Source organism: Chenopodium album, chromosome 26, assembly GCF_948465745.1.
Source record: "Chenopodium album chromosome 26, dcCheAlbu1.1, whole genome shotgun sequence".
NCBI classification, from domain to species: Eukaryota; Viridiplantae; Streptophyta; class Magnoliopsida; order Caryophyllales; family Amaranthaceae; genus Chenopodium; species Chenopodium album.
Genome location: NC_137859.1, coordinates 33,573,261 through 33,590,798, shown reverse-complemented (window position 1 = coordinate 33,590,798; position 17,538 = coordinate 33,573,261). Strand labels below are relative to the sequence as shown.

The window sequence follows — 17,538 nt, the reverse complement described above, 5'->3', positions numbered from 1 at the left end:
GGCCCCTACCTCAATGTGCTTTGAGCCTTTAATAGCACATATTGTAATTATTGTAGAATCACATTTCTAATTTGGATTACTTTAAACCAACATAATTGATTCAAATGAAGGGTTGTGCTGGTTGGTGTTTGAAAGATAGTGTAGGCATTGTGTTATTCTTTGTAATAAACGAAGAAAGAACTACAATATGCAATTCGATAGAGTAATTAAAGTACAAAGCTCTTTGCATGAAATTGGTGATCTAATTGATTATGAAATTGGTGTTGTGATTGATGATATGAACATTGACATTGTTATAAGGATTATTAAAAGCATAAAAGATGTTCGTATGTGAGGAAAAGGTTAAATGTCTCTCTTTATGCCGTTAGACAAGAATTTTGATATGATTTGAGAATGATTTTTGCTCCTTTGGTTGTAAGTTTGATTTAAGCTTGGTTTTGCTTTGAAAAACTATATATAAAGTGAGCTCGATTTTGCTGCTAAAAAAAATAACCGAAGTATGACAGTCTCAAAAAGAATGACGTTTCAATTTGATCGTTGATTGGTGAGTTCTAAAAGTTAAACACTCTCATCATTATTGCAAAAAAATGAAGTCGATATCACCAGAGTAACATATAAACTTCGATCAACCAAAATAAGAATTGGAATTCCCAATTGCAACGTTCGTGTTACTGTCGTTACAATTGTGGAATGTTGTTATAGATATGAGATATAATCAATATTGGAAAATATATTTATGTCGTTACTGTCGTTACAATTGCGGTGATATATTTCCATATTGATATTATTAAGAGTAATATATTTAGAATTATTTATGTTAAGATATTATTTAGTGAATATATCTCTAGGATTTATGATTATGATAGTAATTGTTTCTTAATAATCTTAGGTTTTTGTATAAATACTCTGCCTATTGATGAATGATAATCAAGCCATACTACTAACTTTTTATCCCAAATTTGCTAGTTTCCTACCTCCCTTGGTTTTTGCTTCAAGCCTTTAAACGTGGAAACTGAAAAGTTTAGGGCACTCAAATCAAACGAAATGAATAAGGATGTGTAATTTTCAGTTTATTTAAGGTGTTATTGATTGTATTTCTTAAGTTCTAGTTTGGTCTAATTTGAATTTTTCTAATGTGATTGTCTGATTTGACTAACATTTAAGAAACAACATTATCAAGTAGATATAGATTCATTTTAGCATGTTAAAATTCTCCAAAAAGCCAGGTGCAGGTTAATTTATTGTAAACGGGTTAAAGTTATTTTAAAAGTATTTAAAGTTACCCTTTATACTACAAAAGTTTTTATTTTTCTAATAATAATTTTTATCCTATAAAAAAACTTAAAATGTATTAGATTAATCATACCAGTCTTTATAGTTTTTAATTCATGATTTATAAGAAATTACATATTAAATTAAAATTCAAACTAACAACAAAGTGAATTTTACCCTTTAAAGGGTCAAAGTTATCATAAAAATAGTTAAAGTTACCCTCAAACTGACCGTCTTAAAATAAAATTAACGTACACCCGCCTTACACAAGACTTATTGTTTTTCAAATATACGAGTACTACGGCTTCTATAATTTTTACACACATGTACGGAATTAAGATATACGAGTACTCTTTATAACAATAAGCGAATGGAATTAAGAAAATCCAATCTATCTTGGTCTAAAATCTTCTAATATGGTTTGATTTTAAAAAGTAATAATTATTGAATAAGGTGAGGAGAACAAAGTCTAATTTTCTTAGTTCATGAATCTTAAGATGGATGTTTTTACGGCGATCGTTTGAAATATGATTGCCCTAGTATTTTAATGATAAATAATAAAATAATATGATCAGTTCATTTTCATATTATAGAATGGACATAATCAGTCTCCTAATATCTTTTTTGGAAGGAAAGATTAATTCATTAATAAGAAGTTATACAACATCTACAAAAGAGATCAGAAACGATAAATACAATGAAAATTGAATCAAATAACAATTCTATTTCTGTAGAACTACGATTGCGAGTGAGATTTGACATTAATGAATGCCCTCGTCTTTTGAATCACTTCTTTTTTTTCCTTCATTTTTCACATTTTAAAATGGACATAATCAGTCTCCTAATATATACAATAATGCAAATATAATTTTTAAACAATTTGATCCAACATAAAATAATCATTTTACAAGAAACTTTAAAATTATAATACAATTTTTTTTAGTACAAAATAATAATAATAATAATAATAATAATAATAATAATAATAATAATATTAATATTAATATTAATATTAATAACATAAACGAAACTTTAATGTGATAAATAAATGTTGATAACACTATTTTATACTTTGAATAAAATAATTACTGGTAATTTATTACTTGAATAAAATGTCATTTTTTTTAGAGGAAAGACAAAATATGTCAATTATGAACCAAAAAGTCTTAAAAATATTATGGTAGTAATATTGTTGTATGTAGTCTTCAATAAGTAAGTTTTTGTGGGAGCATTGTCCCACATGGAAAGAATATGAAAGGTTGGTCTTGTTTATTAACTAGTGTGTACTATGTGTATTATGATTTGTAAGCCTTTTTGTGTGGGCTTGATCATGGGCTTGTTAGTAGATGATTAGTAGTATATTTATCAGAATATTTACTAATCATATACTGGCACATGGCACGCGCGCGACGGTTAATTAATTATGACTAACATGTGCCAATTAATTAATTTTTTTTTTGTAAATTTTCGGATAATATAGGGAGGCAGTTATTTATAAAATAACTGCCATACTTATCTCTATATAATTGTTTCATTGGCAGTAAAAAATAATCAGTTTTTCATATTCATTCTAAAATGTTCTTCTCAAAAACATGTCCATGGAGAGTGAAAATTATGCTATGTTTTCATTCTTAGAAATAGGATAATTCTGAGGGTAAATTAGCGTAGGAATTCCCATCAGCATCATAGTGAGGGCTAATATTATCCTAAGGACAGATATTAATCTCGTCCTATTCTATTTTGTATTTTCATTGTAATTAGTTTTCTAATTTTCTGTAATTGTAATTTCTAACAAATACTACGTATTTCAAACGACTACCATAAAATATTTTATCTTGGGACAATTGCTCAGTTAACAGCATGAAATTTTAACTAACATGTGCTTTGTTATACTGAATACAAACAGAATTTACCTCCGTTTTTTACTGATTCTCTTATGAATTATCAAAAGCAGTGGAAACTGAGTTCTTCAATACTTCATGATCCCAAAACCTTAGCAAATGTTATACAAATTTACACAAAATCCAAGAATCTTAATGCAGGAAAACACCTTCATGCCCAGATCATTCGTTCTGTTTATAAAGTATGCAAGTATGTCAACAATTATCTCCTCATTCTTTACACAAAATGTGGGCACCTCGATTATGCACAGAAAGTGTTCGACAAAATGCCCAAGAGAAACTTGGTGTCATGGACTGCGTTGATCAGTGCTCTTTCACAGAACTCTCTATGCACACAAGCATTACAAGCGTTTTCCCAGATGAGAATTTCCGGGGAAAGTCCGAATGAGTTCACGTTTTCGAGTGTTGTGCAGGCTACGACGTTGCTTAAGGATGTCGGTTTTGGGAGGCAAATACATTGTCTCAGTGTAAAATGTGGGTTTAGCCATGAACTTTTTGTGGGTAGTAATCTTGCTGATATGTATTCCAAATGTGGTGTGATTCGAGATGGGTGTAAGGTCTTTGAGGAGATGCCTTGTAAGGATGAAGTATCGTGGACCTCGATGATACATGGGTTTGCCAAGAATGGTGATTTTAAGGAGGCTTTGTTGGGTTTTAAGACAATGTTGTTTGAGGCAATGGTGATTGATAGTTATACAATTTCTTGTGCTTTAAGTGCTTGTGGGGCAATGAAGGCATGTACATTTGGGAGATTGGTTCATTCGATGGTTGTGAAATCGGACTTTGAGAGGGATACTACCATAGGCAATGCACTAGTGGATATGTACTCGAAAGTGGGTGACATGGAAAGTGCGCTGAAAGTGTTTAGGTATAACTCTTGGCGTGTAGATGTTGTGTCATGTACCTCTTTGATTGATGGGTATGTGGAAGCTGGTCAAGTAGAGGAAGCGCTTGAGGTGTTTGTGGAGTTGAGGAGGCAAGGCTTAAAGCCCAATGAATTCACGTTCTCCAGCTTGGTCAAAGCTTGTGCTAACCAAGCTGCGCTTGAGCAAGGATCAATGCTTCATGCTCTAGCAATTAAAATGAATTTTGCAGCAGACCCATATGTCTCATCTACGCTAGTTTTTATGTACGGGAAGTGTGGATTGGTTGAGTATTCAGAACGATTGTTCAACTGTATTACAAACCCGACTGAATTTGCATGGAATTCATTATTAGGCGGGTTTTCTCAACATGGGTTTGGGATAGAAGCCACTAAAGTTTTTGAAAGAATGGTCCTTGGAGGTGTGAAACTGAATGCTATTACCTTTATGATCCTCTTGACAGGTTGCAGCCATTCTGGGTTGGTTGATGAAGGATTGGACTACTTTAGTGCCATGGAGAAGGACTACGGGGTGACACCTACAGCAGAGCATTATTCATGTATCATTGATCTACTTAGCCGAGCAGGAAAGCTCAAAGAAGCCGATGACTTCATTAGTCAAATGCCTTTTGAGCCAAATGCTTTTGGTTGGTCTTCTTATCTTGGGGCTTGCAGGATTCAGGGTGATATAGCACGAGCTGAAATCGCAGCAGAAAAGCTTATGAGGCTGGAGCCTGAGAATAGCAGCACACACATTCTGCTCTCTAGCGTTTATGCAAAAGAAAGACAATGGGAAGATGTAAGAAATTTGAGGAAAATGATAAAAGATGGAAACATAAGAAAAGTGCCTGGCTATAGCTGGATTGATGTTGGGAACAAAACCCATGTTTTTGGTGCGCATGAATGGTCTCATCCTCAACAAAGAGAGATCTACAATAAGCTCGATAGTCTCATAAAAGAGATAAAGAAACTTGGATATGAACCCCAAATAGAAGTCGTCGATATCAATATAGATGACAACACAAAGGAGTTGATACTTAAAAATCATAGCGAGAAGCTTGCTGTTGCATTTGCACTAATGAGTATGCCGTCTTGGAAGCCTATCATCATTAAAAAGAATTTGAGGATATGCCTGGACTGTCATACTGCATTTAAGTTGATAGCGAAAGTTACTGGAAGGCGTATAATAGTGAGGGACAGTAACAGGTTCCATCATTTTTCTGATGGATCTTGTTCCTGTGGAGATTTCTGGTAGTCAGTGGTGCTCCAGGAGGTTTATATTGTCGCTGTTAAGCCTGAAAGTGGCTTAAAGAAGGCGAACAGCGAATGATGTCACTGAACAAACAATCTGTTAGAATACTTGGTGTGTTAGGGTATATTGCTCATATTGTGTTGCTTCCCAATCAAATAAATGATTCGCGTCTTGCATTTTACACGTCTAAAAATTTCCTTTTCAAGAGCATCTCTAGTTTTACTAGAGTTCACTAACACTCTGCCTGATGACCAATTCGCAGTCTGACTTATATCGTATTGTCTTCAAGGTTACACGACATGAATCGAACTATTCTAAAATCCATATCACTATTATCGATCATTCGATTATAATAAGTTAGCTGACAAGTGACAATTTCCTAAATGTAACCCAAATTGATCCAATTGACTCATCAGTCATCACTCAAATATAAGCCAAACAAAACCAACTCGTATGACATTGGAAGTTGATGGGTTAATCAATTGATAAGTCATGGTGGACATATTGGAGGGTAATTGAGTTATTTTACTTATTTTTATGACTTGAAGGATTAGACGCCTCTCGACATGTTGAGCTACAAAGCACAGCAAAAACTATAACAGGGTATAATAAAGGCATAAACAGTAAAACCAGAAGTACAAAAATTCAATCAGACACTTATATCTACATCAAACAAAAGCACAGCAAAACAATTATGGATACATTATAATCTTAAAAATTCTTTGTATTCATCACAGAAAACACAGCGTAGTTAACTTTTAAAGGTATACAGAATAACTTAAGAGCTACTTTTTTATTTCAAAATCCTATATTTCAAACAAGGAAATGACTGTTATGTACGCGCTAGAGAGCAGCAAATTAAAGGCATAAACTTCTACCTACAGAGGGAAACTATATATCCAGGTTAAATAACGATGCTTCTCAGGGATCACAGATGAATCTTGCTGGAAACAATTGTATTATGCTCTAGGATAACGCGAGCGCCCTTTCTTCCTCAGAAACTCAGGGATTTCCACTGAGCTAGCTTCACTGAAAGATGGCCGTCGATTAATTCCAGGGCCACCATCTCCCTGTGTTTGCTGACTTACCTGCATCCTCAAAGTAAAATAAAATATTCAGGTTCAAGTTTGAGATCAGTCTAAGTATCAATGTCAGTGTTCCTTTTTTCTTTCCTTCTTTTTTCCTAGGCTTTTTTTCTTTTTTCTTGGGCAAGGAGAGATTGAGGCATAAAAAAATACCTGGAGGGGCCTGCTTTCACCTTCTTCTTGACGTTTAAACCCTGTTGCTATTAAAGTTATGGCAACCTGAAATAGACGGAAGAATTTTTCAAAAAAAGGTGATCAATAACCAGACAAGACAAAGGTAGAATTGGTTGTATTTGAGGCAAATTTCTGCATATCAGAGCCAAACGTTCTCGGAGGACTGGGTGACATTCTAAAAATATGACCAAGCTCAAGGTTAATTTAAAGCTCATGTCTAAGGTCCATGTGAGTTTTTCACATTTGGGTATAATGAATACTGAATACATAAATGTCTGGTAAATGGCTGACACTTTATCAATCTTAATGAGGAAGGCAATATGTGCAATATATATTGAGACTCAGATGGATCAGACTTCTGATAAATAAGAAAAGTGGCAGATATGGAGTTACCCATTTCCTAGCATAGCTAAAGCCTCTAGTGCAGATGATTTATCATTGCATAAGTTTATGCTAATGCACATTCATTTTTAAAAAATAAAAAGGGAAACTCCTATTGGTAGCCTTCTACTTTTGACTTTTATCATTGGTAGCAAAAACTTATTAAGATTATCAATGGTAGCCCTATTTTTTTTACAAGTTATCACACGTAGCATCAATGATGATTTTTTGTTAGAAATTCTGTTAAATCTAACTTTAATTGAAAACTAAGGTTGACATTTTCAGCTAAAAGAAGGGATTTAAGGATAAATAAATAAATAAACCCACAAAATCAGCCAACACATCCATTCTTCTTTCTTCCCTCCCCATTTCCATTCAAACCTCCACTACTAAGCCTTCACTGCCGCTTCACCTCCATCGCAGCCACCACCTCCGCCCCAAAATTTTATCAGGTGTCAAATATTTTGAAGGAGTAAAGAGTATTCTTTAATCCTAGTTGTATGATTAATGATGATGATAAGGTTGTGTTGCAGGAATTTTAGAATAATAAGAAGATGATGACAGTGATGTGCTGAGGTAAAGTGCAGCGCAGCGTAAAGGAGAGGATAATATCCTTTATCAGACCAAAAAACAAAGAGAGGAAGAAAGAATGAAGAGAACGGTTAAATGCATATTCCGAAAATCCAAACAAACAAAAAAAATAAAAAAAATAAAAAAAAATAAAAAAAAGAAAACGCATAATTTCCTTAAAATCCCAAAATATTAATTAATTAAAACCTCATTGAAAAAATAGATGGGTAGGCGTAGATTCTAGAAAAATTAATTGGGTTTGTGTTAGATTTTCGATCTGAGTTAGATTTTCGAAAGAGAGAGAGACAAGAGAGTGGGGTGAAGGAGGAGAGAGAAAAAATGGTAATGGAGGTGGGGATTGGATAGTGTGAAGATGAAGGGTATTAGACAAATGAGATAGCTAACCATGGTTAAATAAAGGTAGTATTAACAGAACTTTTAACAAGTCATCATTAATGTCACGTTTTATAACGTGTAGAAGTTTGGGATTACCATTAATAGCCCAAAAATAAAAAATGGCTAACATTGATAAAAGTCAGAAGTACAGGATTACCTATGAGAATTTCTTTTAAAATTTTTTTGCATGATTTCCTGTTACAGAGTAGAGCTAGAACTATATCTAAATCATATCATGTCAATCATGATTGTCGAGCAATATGAGTCACTTGAAAGGAATTAGGCAATTAATGACTCTCTTTGAGGATTTTAGGTTACCAGAGAAGATCAGGCTTTATGAGAACAGGTTGCTAGCATTTGACTGGTGAGTCAAAGACGCAATTCTTAGTTCTAACTATATCTAGAAGCCCAAAAATAATACATATTAAAGCTTAAGAAGTCAAGAGTATTGTCATTAGTAGCACAACATTCTCTCTGATGCATGACATAGTAGCAAGTCTAGCAACAAGTTAATGTAAGATTCTGTGAAGACAATATATTTGTAAGATTCTGTGGAGAGAACATATTTGTACACATAATGCATTTTACATTGCTTACTCACCTGACCACTAAGTGATGGATCTATCACCGCTCCAAATATCAGGTTGGCTGTTGGATCTACAAGATCATAAATAACTTCTGCTGCAGCATTCACCTGTCAAGTTACAATTTGAAGATCCATCACAACAAAAAGGCATTAGGTTGAGTTGTATAAAAAGAGCATCAGGGCTTAACTTTTTTTTCTACAGAACAAAACGTCCACCTGCCATCAGCAGATTTTTTTCCCCCAAACATAAATGCTTACTAGACTGTCTACACATGATTCTCTACGCTGTTAGAGAGACAGACATATAACCATCTGTTCTGCATTGCTTAAATAAGAAGAAAAAAAGAGTTATAACACCCTATTTTTTCTTTTCCAATAACATCTACATATTTAAAATAGGAATCCTGGTCATGTGATAAATGATTTATTGTCCCCACTAATGTGCCTAAAAAAGGTGGACAGTACTCAAACATGCAATTTAAAAATCAATTAGGAAGACCTTTCATAAGGAAGTGAAGCTTCAAACAAAGAAATTACATTAACCGTAGAATCTAATTGACAGAAAGCAGGTACCTCAAACAAGGTTAAATCACTTCCACCAGTAATATTCCACACAATGCCAGTGGCTCTTTCTATACCAATATCTAGTAAAGGTGACTGGATGGCATTAAGGGCAGCATCTCTTGCTCGGGTCTTACCTGCACACAAATACACAACACATTGAAAAATGTAGCTGCTAAGTGCTTAGACAGGCTTCCATTGATAGTAAATTTATGGTAGACAGTAAGCAAGCATGAAAGCAACAAACCAAAGTATAGCATGCACACTCTAAGGCCTAGGTATTCAAGATAAGACATAGAAAAGCCATGACCCCATAGCTCAACATCATAACAGCACGAATTTTGCATTGTCATCCCGTGATGAATACAAGCATACAACACATAAAGGGGAGCTTCAAAATGCAAAACTATTTCATAGAATCAAAGGGTTGGCTACCCAAGTACTTCCTTCCATTAGATATTGAAAACTAGTGGAAAACTAAGGATCCGCTTCAACCCTCATATGCTTGTCTAATCAGCATATTGTAAATTCTGTTTGGCAGTATCATGGTTACACCTAAAGAGAATCATTTCAAGAAATTAAAATTGGCATAGCTTCCTTGCTAATTATCGGCTTCAACAGTAAACCCCAGAAAATCAAGCAAACAAGAAAAAAAGATAAACTAATGGTTTCTTACCCCAAGCCAAATGCATAGTAATAGTAATAAGAAAACATTTTCAAAAGGCTTATTCTTATTCAGAAAAGAACATTGTCATGAGTTCATGACAGGCAAACACACTTTCAAGACATCATCTCAAGTTATAAGGTCCCACACTCCTTCAAATTTAGGTTATGCTGCAAGGTTAGAATTTCAATTGGGAGAGAGGGGTAGAATTGAATGCTCATTGGGTTGGTAGGTTTCAGCCAAAAGCAGCTCATACGTGAAACCTTTCTCCTGCCCTCCATCACATCTCCCTAAGCCAAAAAAGTAATTAACCTAAACTTTCTACATTCTTAGAAATCAGTCATCTCAGAGAGCTTCAGAAATATTCTAAAAGACAGTTCCAAGTGATCTTTTATAAAATAAAGGTCATCATGAGTGGAGAACACTGGACAAAAAAATCTCCAAAATTTAAAAATAAAAGGAAGGTCATCAATTTATGGATTTTACTTGCTGCTTGGCAGTTAAGAAGCTCAAAGAGATGGTAGATAAGCAAAGGTGAGTCTCTGTAGCATGCTAGGTAGTTGTTAGATATGTTTTTGTTTGCGTTTTCTGTATAAGCTTTGGAGTAATGAAGGTTGTAATAAGTACATAATAAATTTCATTAATTCCTGGAACATAGCTACATTTTAGACTTTGTAAAATGTGTTCCACTTCAACACATTTTACTTTCATTTTGCTACATTAGAAAAAGGGGAAAAAATTTACCAGTAGCAGTTCCTATCCCCATCAAGGAAGAGCCAGCATCTGCCATAATAGCCCGCACATCTGCAAAGTCCACGTTCACAAGACCAGGTATCTGTGACCAATTTAATATTATAGATCAGCAACTTGACAAAAATATACTTCAGGTCAAAAAATTTAGGAGGGTCAATCTAAAAGTAATAAAAAATAGCCAACAAGCACAACAAACACACAACATTCACCATAAATCATCATAGCTCACATTGTGCAAATGATCCCAGCTTCACAGGCTCACAGCATATACCATGATATGTTATAGCATGAAAGCATAGCCCTTTAACAAAGGACACATGACCTTTTAGCAACCTTTTGAAAGAATAGCCATTCAGCAAGATTTTGTCGAGTTATATAGCTCAAATGAGTGAAAAATGATCCAAAACTAATACTGTATATCCCAGCTAAAATAATTCCTTGATGTAGTTCTAATGTTCTATAGGGAAACTGGTTAACTAATATTTTACCATGGCATCCTTGACATACAAATATGCTTGTAATACACAATAGAGCCCACTAAAATGTTTCCACGGAAAACACATTTGTCATAACACCCGAACTCAAGGAAGCAGCTTCTGAAGGGTGTAATCAATTGAGTTGTGAATTGACAAACATTAAATTTCAACTTGGATGCTGCAGTTCAATTGCTTCTAATTTTCTAAATATATTTAGCAACTATAGTCTTGATACTCTTGAAGCTGAACATTGTAACATTTTCTTTTTGTCTAAGAAATATTGAGAGATTCTAAACATTTTAAGCTGATATTTTGAATTGAGGATTCCTGTGTTTAACTAAAAAATACCATCAATAAGTGCAACTAGATTATAGGTTTGCAACAGCTAATAATATAACCTAACAGCACATTAGACACAATGGCATCAAGTTACAAGCCACACATGTAACAGCTAACCAGATAGAAAAAAGAAAATTCGACATTGAACTTAGGGTTCCATTATATAATCTCTAAAACAAAAGTAATAAGTTCTTGTAGGCTGCAGTGTAACAAGCTTAGATCAATACTAAGCTAACTTACTTGTTCCTGCTAGTATACCTTGGTGCTTTATTGCTTAACAGCCACAGTTAGTGATTCCCTAACTAAAAGCTAAGGTCTCTTATGTCTGTTCTATACTTTAATTACGTTTAACTCAAATTTTTTTTATAAACAAGGGCAGATGACCCACATACAAAAAAGTTAGCACAGTGCTTGAATGTTGTTGACTTCTTCATCCACCATATAGAAGGTACAGATATAAGAAGCCTTAACACATACCGTGATTATATCTGAGATACCACGAACACCCTGCCGTAGAATATCATCAGCTAGGTTAAATGCTTCAGTAACAGGTGTATTTGGGGAAACTGCAGTCAATAATTTATCATTTGGAATGACAATGAGAGTGTCAACGTTTTCTCTCAAAGCTGCAGTTCCCTCTTGGGCTTGAACTGCCCTCCTCCTACCCTCAAAAGCAAACGGGGTCGTCACAATGCCAACAGTCAAGATACCCATAGACTTTGCAATCCCTGCAATTATAGGTGCTGCACCAGTCCCAGTGCCGCCACCCATTCCAGCCTGCAAAAAAATATATTCCAATGAAAATGCTAATCAAAGAAAGATCCAATATTCAACCAACTTTGCTTTAGTGAGCATTTACACTCCCATTTATCATCATCAACCAATTCTCAATAAAATGGTGAAGCTCCTTTAGACAAAGGAAAACAGACATCCAGCAACATAAAGAGCTTTTTCAAAGAGAAATTCAGGAGGAAGTGGAGACAACTACAGCAAGAACGTAAAAATGATGGTAAATTTCATTTTCCTGTTTTGAGTAGGGTGTTTGTGCATAGGCAAATGATATGATTTATCTCATTATAAAAGAAGCAAATCAAGTGTACACAGTAATATATGCTTAAAATTAAATGGGATAATAAAGGCCATATACATAGTTTTTCCAACCCATAGCACATTTTGTGACAATGCAGTTTCTTTAAGAGAAGAAATGAGTCATAAGATGCAAAGATTTCATAAAGCACACTAAAATAACGGAATAGTTTCTGTGCCACAATTTAGGGGAAAAAAAAAAAAAAAAAAAAAAAAAAACAATTCTCATTAATATACAATCTTCAGGCTCGAACAATAGGGGACTGAAATGAAATTTCTAGAGTTTATATATACTATACATTCCTATTAAATATAACACAAGAAGTGTTAAGCACTGGACATATAATTTATGTCAAATTATATTCTATGATAAAAACATAAATAAACAATAACCTATCATATGGACCATTTTAATTTCTGGTGAATGACTACACTTTTTGTAGGAATTATAAAAGGCCAAGGACTTATAAATAACTAATTACTTTTCTTTGAAATAATGAAGTTCTGAAAGATTAATGGAGTACAAAACACACCGTCACAAAGACCATGTCTGAGCCATGAAGGGCCTCTTCTATAGCTTCTCTGCTTTCTTTGGCTGCATTCGATCCTATTTCTGGGTTCCCACCAGCTCCTAAACCTCGTGTGAGTTCCTGACCAATTTGCAAGCGGTTCTCTGGGAAAACAGGAGACATTCTCATGGCTTGAATATCAGTGTTGACAATCCAAAACTCAACACCTTTCATTGCACTCTCTATCATCCGATTGACAGCATTCGAACCACCACCACCTACACCAATAACTTTGATAGTAGCTTCATTAAAATTATCAGGCCTGGAAGGCTCTCTTAAGCTATCTGTCACGCTTCCACTTGGACCTTCATTCCTTGAACTGTTCGTCATGCTGCTCACATCACCCCCTCGAAGCAATGAAACTTCAGGGTGAAGATTGAGAAATGGGTCATTGTTATTAGATCTACTAACACTATGTGAATTCGACGAGCACTTGAACTTGGACAAACATGACACCGCCATTTTGTCCCCGTTAACCCATGAACCATTCCTTTCATCAAAAAACTTCACGGAAGTAATTCTACCCAATTGTTTCTCTATAGGGAATCTTCTTCCAAGTACAGTCAATACCCCCCTCGAGCTTCCAGCATCGGAACACGTAAGGGATTTCGACCCACAACTCGCCATATGAAATTCCTAACAATGCCCACTTAACCAAATACTGTTCCACTCCAATTCCTCACACATATACTTTCAAACAACAAAATTTAAGTCCCTAATTCGGCACCTGCTTCAACAAAATAGAATGGGTACAAACCAAAGTCACAACATACCCAAATCGAAATGCCCATCATCTTAAACAATCAAATAAACCCCACAAATTTTTTGCAATCACAATCAGTCAAAGACTTGAGCTTGACTAAAACAGTAACACTATAAAAGATAAGATACATATCATAAAAAGCAATGCAACTAAAAGCACATTTCTTCAGAAATTAATAAATATGAAAAATGCAGCCCCCAGATAATTCAGCAAAATTGAAAATTGAGCACAAATTCAACATAAAACAAGAACCCTAAAACCCCATCAAATAATACTGCGAAATTTCAGAAGAAAATGGCATAGACAAGCAAATAAAAATTGGAAAAAGAGAGAGAAAAATGCACCTTAGATAATCATAGAGCAATTGAAAGAGAAAGCATAGGAATCCAGAAGAATTGGAAGGTGGGGTTTAAAAATGAGGCTATTTTTGGTTGAAGGTTTTAGCCTTTCTTTTCTCACACACTGTTAGTGCATAGTGCCCAGTTGCCCACCCTTTGCTTTGTTCTTTTTTGTGTTTTGGGTTTTGGAATTAACCAAGAAATTACAACTAAGAAAATGAAAAGAGAGGAAAATAAAAATAAAATTAAATTAAATTAAAATAAAAAATCATAATCATAAATTCATAAGCAAGCATTTATCACAAATGCAAAAAAATGGTTGAAAGCTATTGAATCTAATGCAACCTATGTGGGGTACAATTCAAGATTGCAAAAGAGAAAAGGACTTTAATTTTCTTTAATGAGAGTGAGATTTTTCAATTTTTTTTCTTTATATAATGTGTTTTATTGGCAAGATTTTTTTTTTTTTTTTTTTTTTTTTGAAGCCTATTGGCAAGATTTATTAATAAAGGAATTTGTTGCCACTAGTGACTTTTAAATTATAAACGTGCTATGCTAATTATGTAATTGTCCTTTTCATAGTTCTTAAAAACTTCTTGATTATGTTTTATGTAGTCTATAATGTACTTTGACCATTTAAATATTATAAAGTACATGTATAATTAATAAAAATTGTCTTCAAAAATATTTATAACATAAATTATAAATAGAAAAAAAAATATTCTATTTTGGATAAAATCATTAAAAAGTATGGAGTGTCTAACAAGATTTCACATAAAATATTTTTTTCTTTAGATGTAAGAAATATATTACTAATTTACTACGAATTTGGAAAGTTTTCTAATTTTCACCTGGTGAATTATAAATAGGAAAATTTGCAATGAATGAGAAGTGCATATATTAATAATTTGTGTGATAATTTTTGCTTTACCCAAAATACCATTCACTTCTTTTAGAATTACCAAAAATTCTATTGATAAAATTGCATACTTAAAAACTAAAGATCAAGAAAAAATGACTATGTATTGAAATATTAAAAAAATCATACAAAAAAAAATTGGTGTTATGATATATGTAGCCCTTAAGACTATACATAAGCATTAAATATACTTCCTAAAATGGAATATAAGTTGGGAATTTATGACAAAATCACGCACAAATCAGTGTAATTAATGTTATTTTATTTTCAATATTTCCTGGGTTTAGCTTCTTATACATAGCCCTTTAGGCTATATTTATCATTTTCCAAATAAAATAATCGTAGACTCCATTTATATTAGAATCTCTATAGATTTTAAATGAGACAATTTAGACAAATAAAAGAAAACTAGTTTTTGGGCTGGGCGATGCTCCGAGTCATTGTTTGTATATAAAAATTATAACAAAATAAAGCGAAATGTAAATTGGTGGCTTTATATAAATAATATCATTTGTTAAATATTTTAAATATAATTGAACATCAAAATTCATTATTTAATATGCAGCAACCTAAATGTTATATTATATCACTTTGTTTAATTTGCTAAAGGGATTTTTATTTTATTATTCAGTTATCATAATAAATTCCTTCGAGTAAACATATTTTGTGGTTAAAAAGAAAAAAAGAAAAAAGAAAAAAAAAACCTTAAAATTGCTTTGCATTTTGGGTTATATATTTTAATTAACTATAAACTATAAAAATTATGGTTGAGTAACTGAAAGAAATGAAATTAATTATGCAATCATATTGTTGTTAAATATACCCATATAAGTTCACAATTAAAATTTTAGAATATATGAATATGAATAACACTTTTTAATACAATCTATCTATACAATATATTAAAAGGTGTTCCTTTTAAAGGAACGGTGCCACGTGGCACTCTTCAACGTATATGACAACATGTCATAATTAATTTGGTTTTATCCAGATTCGAACCCTCAACCTCAAACAAATAAATGTTACACACTTACCATCTCAACCAACTTTTATTAGTGTTTTAAATTTCACATATTTAACATTATATATTCCTTTGAGGTTATTAAATTTATTTATTTTTCACAAGATTAGAAAATAAATACATATGTAGTAAAAAAAAAACCATAACATCCGAGACAACGCCCAAATCACACACTAGTTATATAACACTTGAACATAATTATCAAATTAAAGAAATACAAACTAGCAATCCGGGGCATCCCCCAAGACACACACTAGTTTATCATCATAAGATGTCATTAGAGAGTTGGTTAGTTAAAGTTTAATTTTAATGAATATGAGGTTATGGGTTCAAATATTAATGTTAATAAATTATAAATTTTTGTAAAATAACATTGATATATGATTAGTAATGATAGGTAACATGGTGACACGTGACGAGATTGACGATGCGTGGCAAGATTACATTCCTTATCATTGAGTTTTAATATATATATATTATTTTATATTTATAGAGGAACTATAACTATTTGCATAACAATATACTTCATATAACATATGCACAATTACAATTTCAAAAGCCTTTTGTTGCTTTGTTTGGCCACGTCTACATCAGCAAAATCAAATGTGAATCTAAAAAAAAAAATTGATTCTAAAAAAAATAGGTTTTGATGAGCAAATTTAGTTAAAGGAAGTCCATACCAATAATTACTCTCATCACCCATGACAATAATAAGTGTTTATTGGTATGATTAGATCTCATATCGGTACAATCAATATACCAACGGTGTAAAAGTTCTTAGAGACACTTATTATTGTCATTTTTGACGAGTGAGATTTACTCTCAATTTAGTTATTGACTAATTTAAATATTATTACTACTCCGTATCATGTATCAAATGCTCTTTAGTTATGTTTGAATTTCAAAGTCATGTTCTCTTCAATTAAAAAAATTGATTATGTTCATAACTAAGTAAAATCATTTTTATAAAGAACAAAGTTACTTAAAATAAGTAAAATCATGTTAATAACAATAACATGACCAAATGGGCATTACATAATTTACATTGTCCTTATTTTACATTGGAAAATATAATAACAATAACATACGGATTAGATAATTCACCCACTCATGTTGACATGTTGTATTATTGTGTAGTGACTGTAATCCATATCCAAAGAATTACTTTAAGAATTATTTCTCAAATTCTCAGTTCAACCATAATATCAATCTGTTCTTCATAAATTGAAATTACTGCAAGAAAACTTCAGCTTATTTGTTCAATTACAAATTACATCGAATAACTTAGGTGATTACTGCTTCTCATGTGGATAGTAACCACAATGCACAATTACTGTACATTCGTCATGTAAATCTATCCAATAAAACTATAAAAGCTCGAGTATCTGATCTACATCAGATCCGGTATTGATTTGTCCAATATAATTAGGGGCCGTTTGGTTCACGCGGGGTAAACGGAATGAAACGAACAAAGAGAATGGAATGAAAATACCCAATATTTTCTATGTTGTTTGTTTTAAAAACAATGGGAAACAATCCCATCAACCCACCACCACACAACCACCTAATT

The 17,538-nt window shown here is 32.8% G+C and overlaps 1 protein-coding gene and 1 pseudogene across 1 annotated transcript; one reads left to right on the top strand and one right to left on the bottom strand.

Moving 5' to 3' along the window:
• The first annotated feature begins 3,208 nt into the window (after positions 1-3,208).
• Positions 3,209-5,290, top strand: LOC145617066 (pentatricopeptide repeat-containing protein At2g27610 pseudogene; annotated as a pseudogene).
• Positions 5,291-5,951: 661 nt separating this feature from the next.
• LOC145617414 (cell division protein FtsZ homolog 2-1, chloroplastic-like) lies at positions 5,952-14,206 on the bottom strand. The gene is made up of 8 exons (XM_081672117.1): positions 14,035-14,206; positions 12,892-13,654; positions 11,750-12,049; positions 10,449-10,539; positions 9,053-9,177; positions 8,495-8,587; positions 6,526-6,591; positions 5,952-6,375 (listed from the first exon to the last, which is right to left on the bottom strand). The coding sequence occupies exons 2-8, from the start codon at positions 13,552-13,554 to the stop codon at positions 6,247-6,249; spliced, it is 1,467 nt and encodes a 488-aa protein (XP_081528243.1). The 5' UTR covers positions 13,555-13,654; positions 14,035-14,206; the 3' UTR covers positions 5,952-6,246.
• Positions 14,207-17,538: the final 3,332 nt, after the last annotated feature.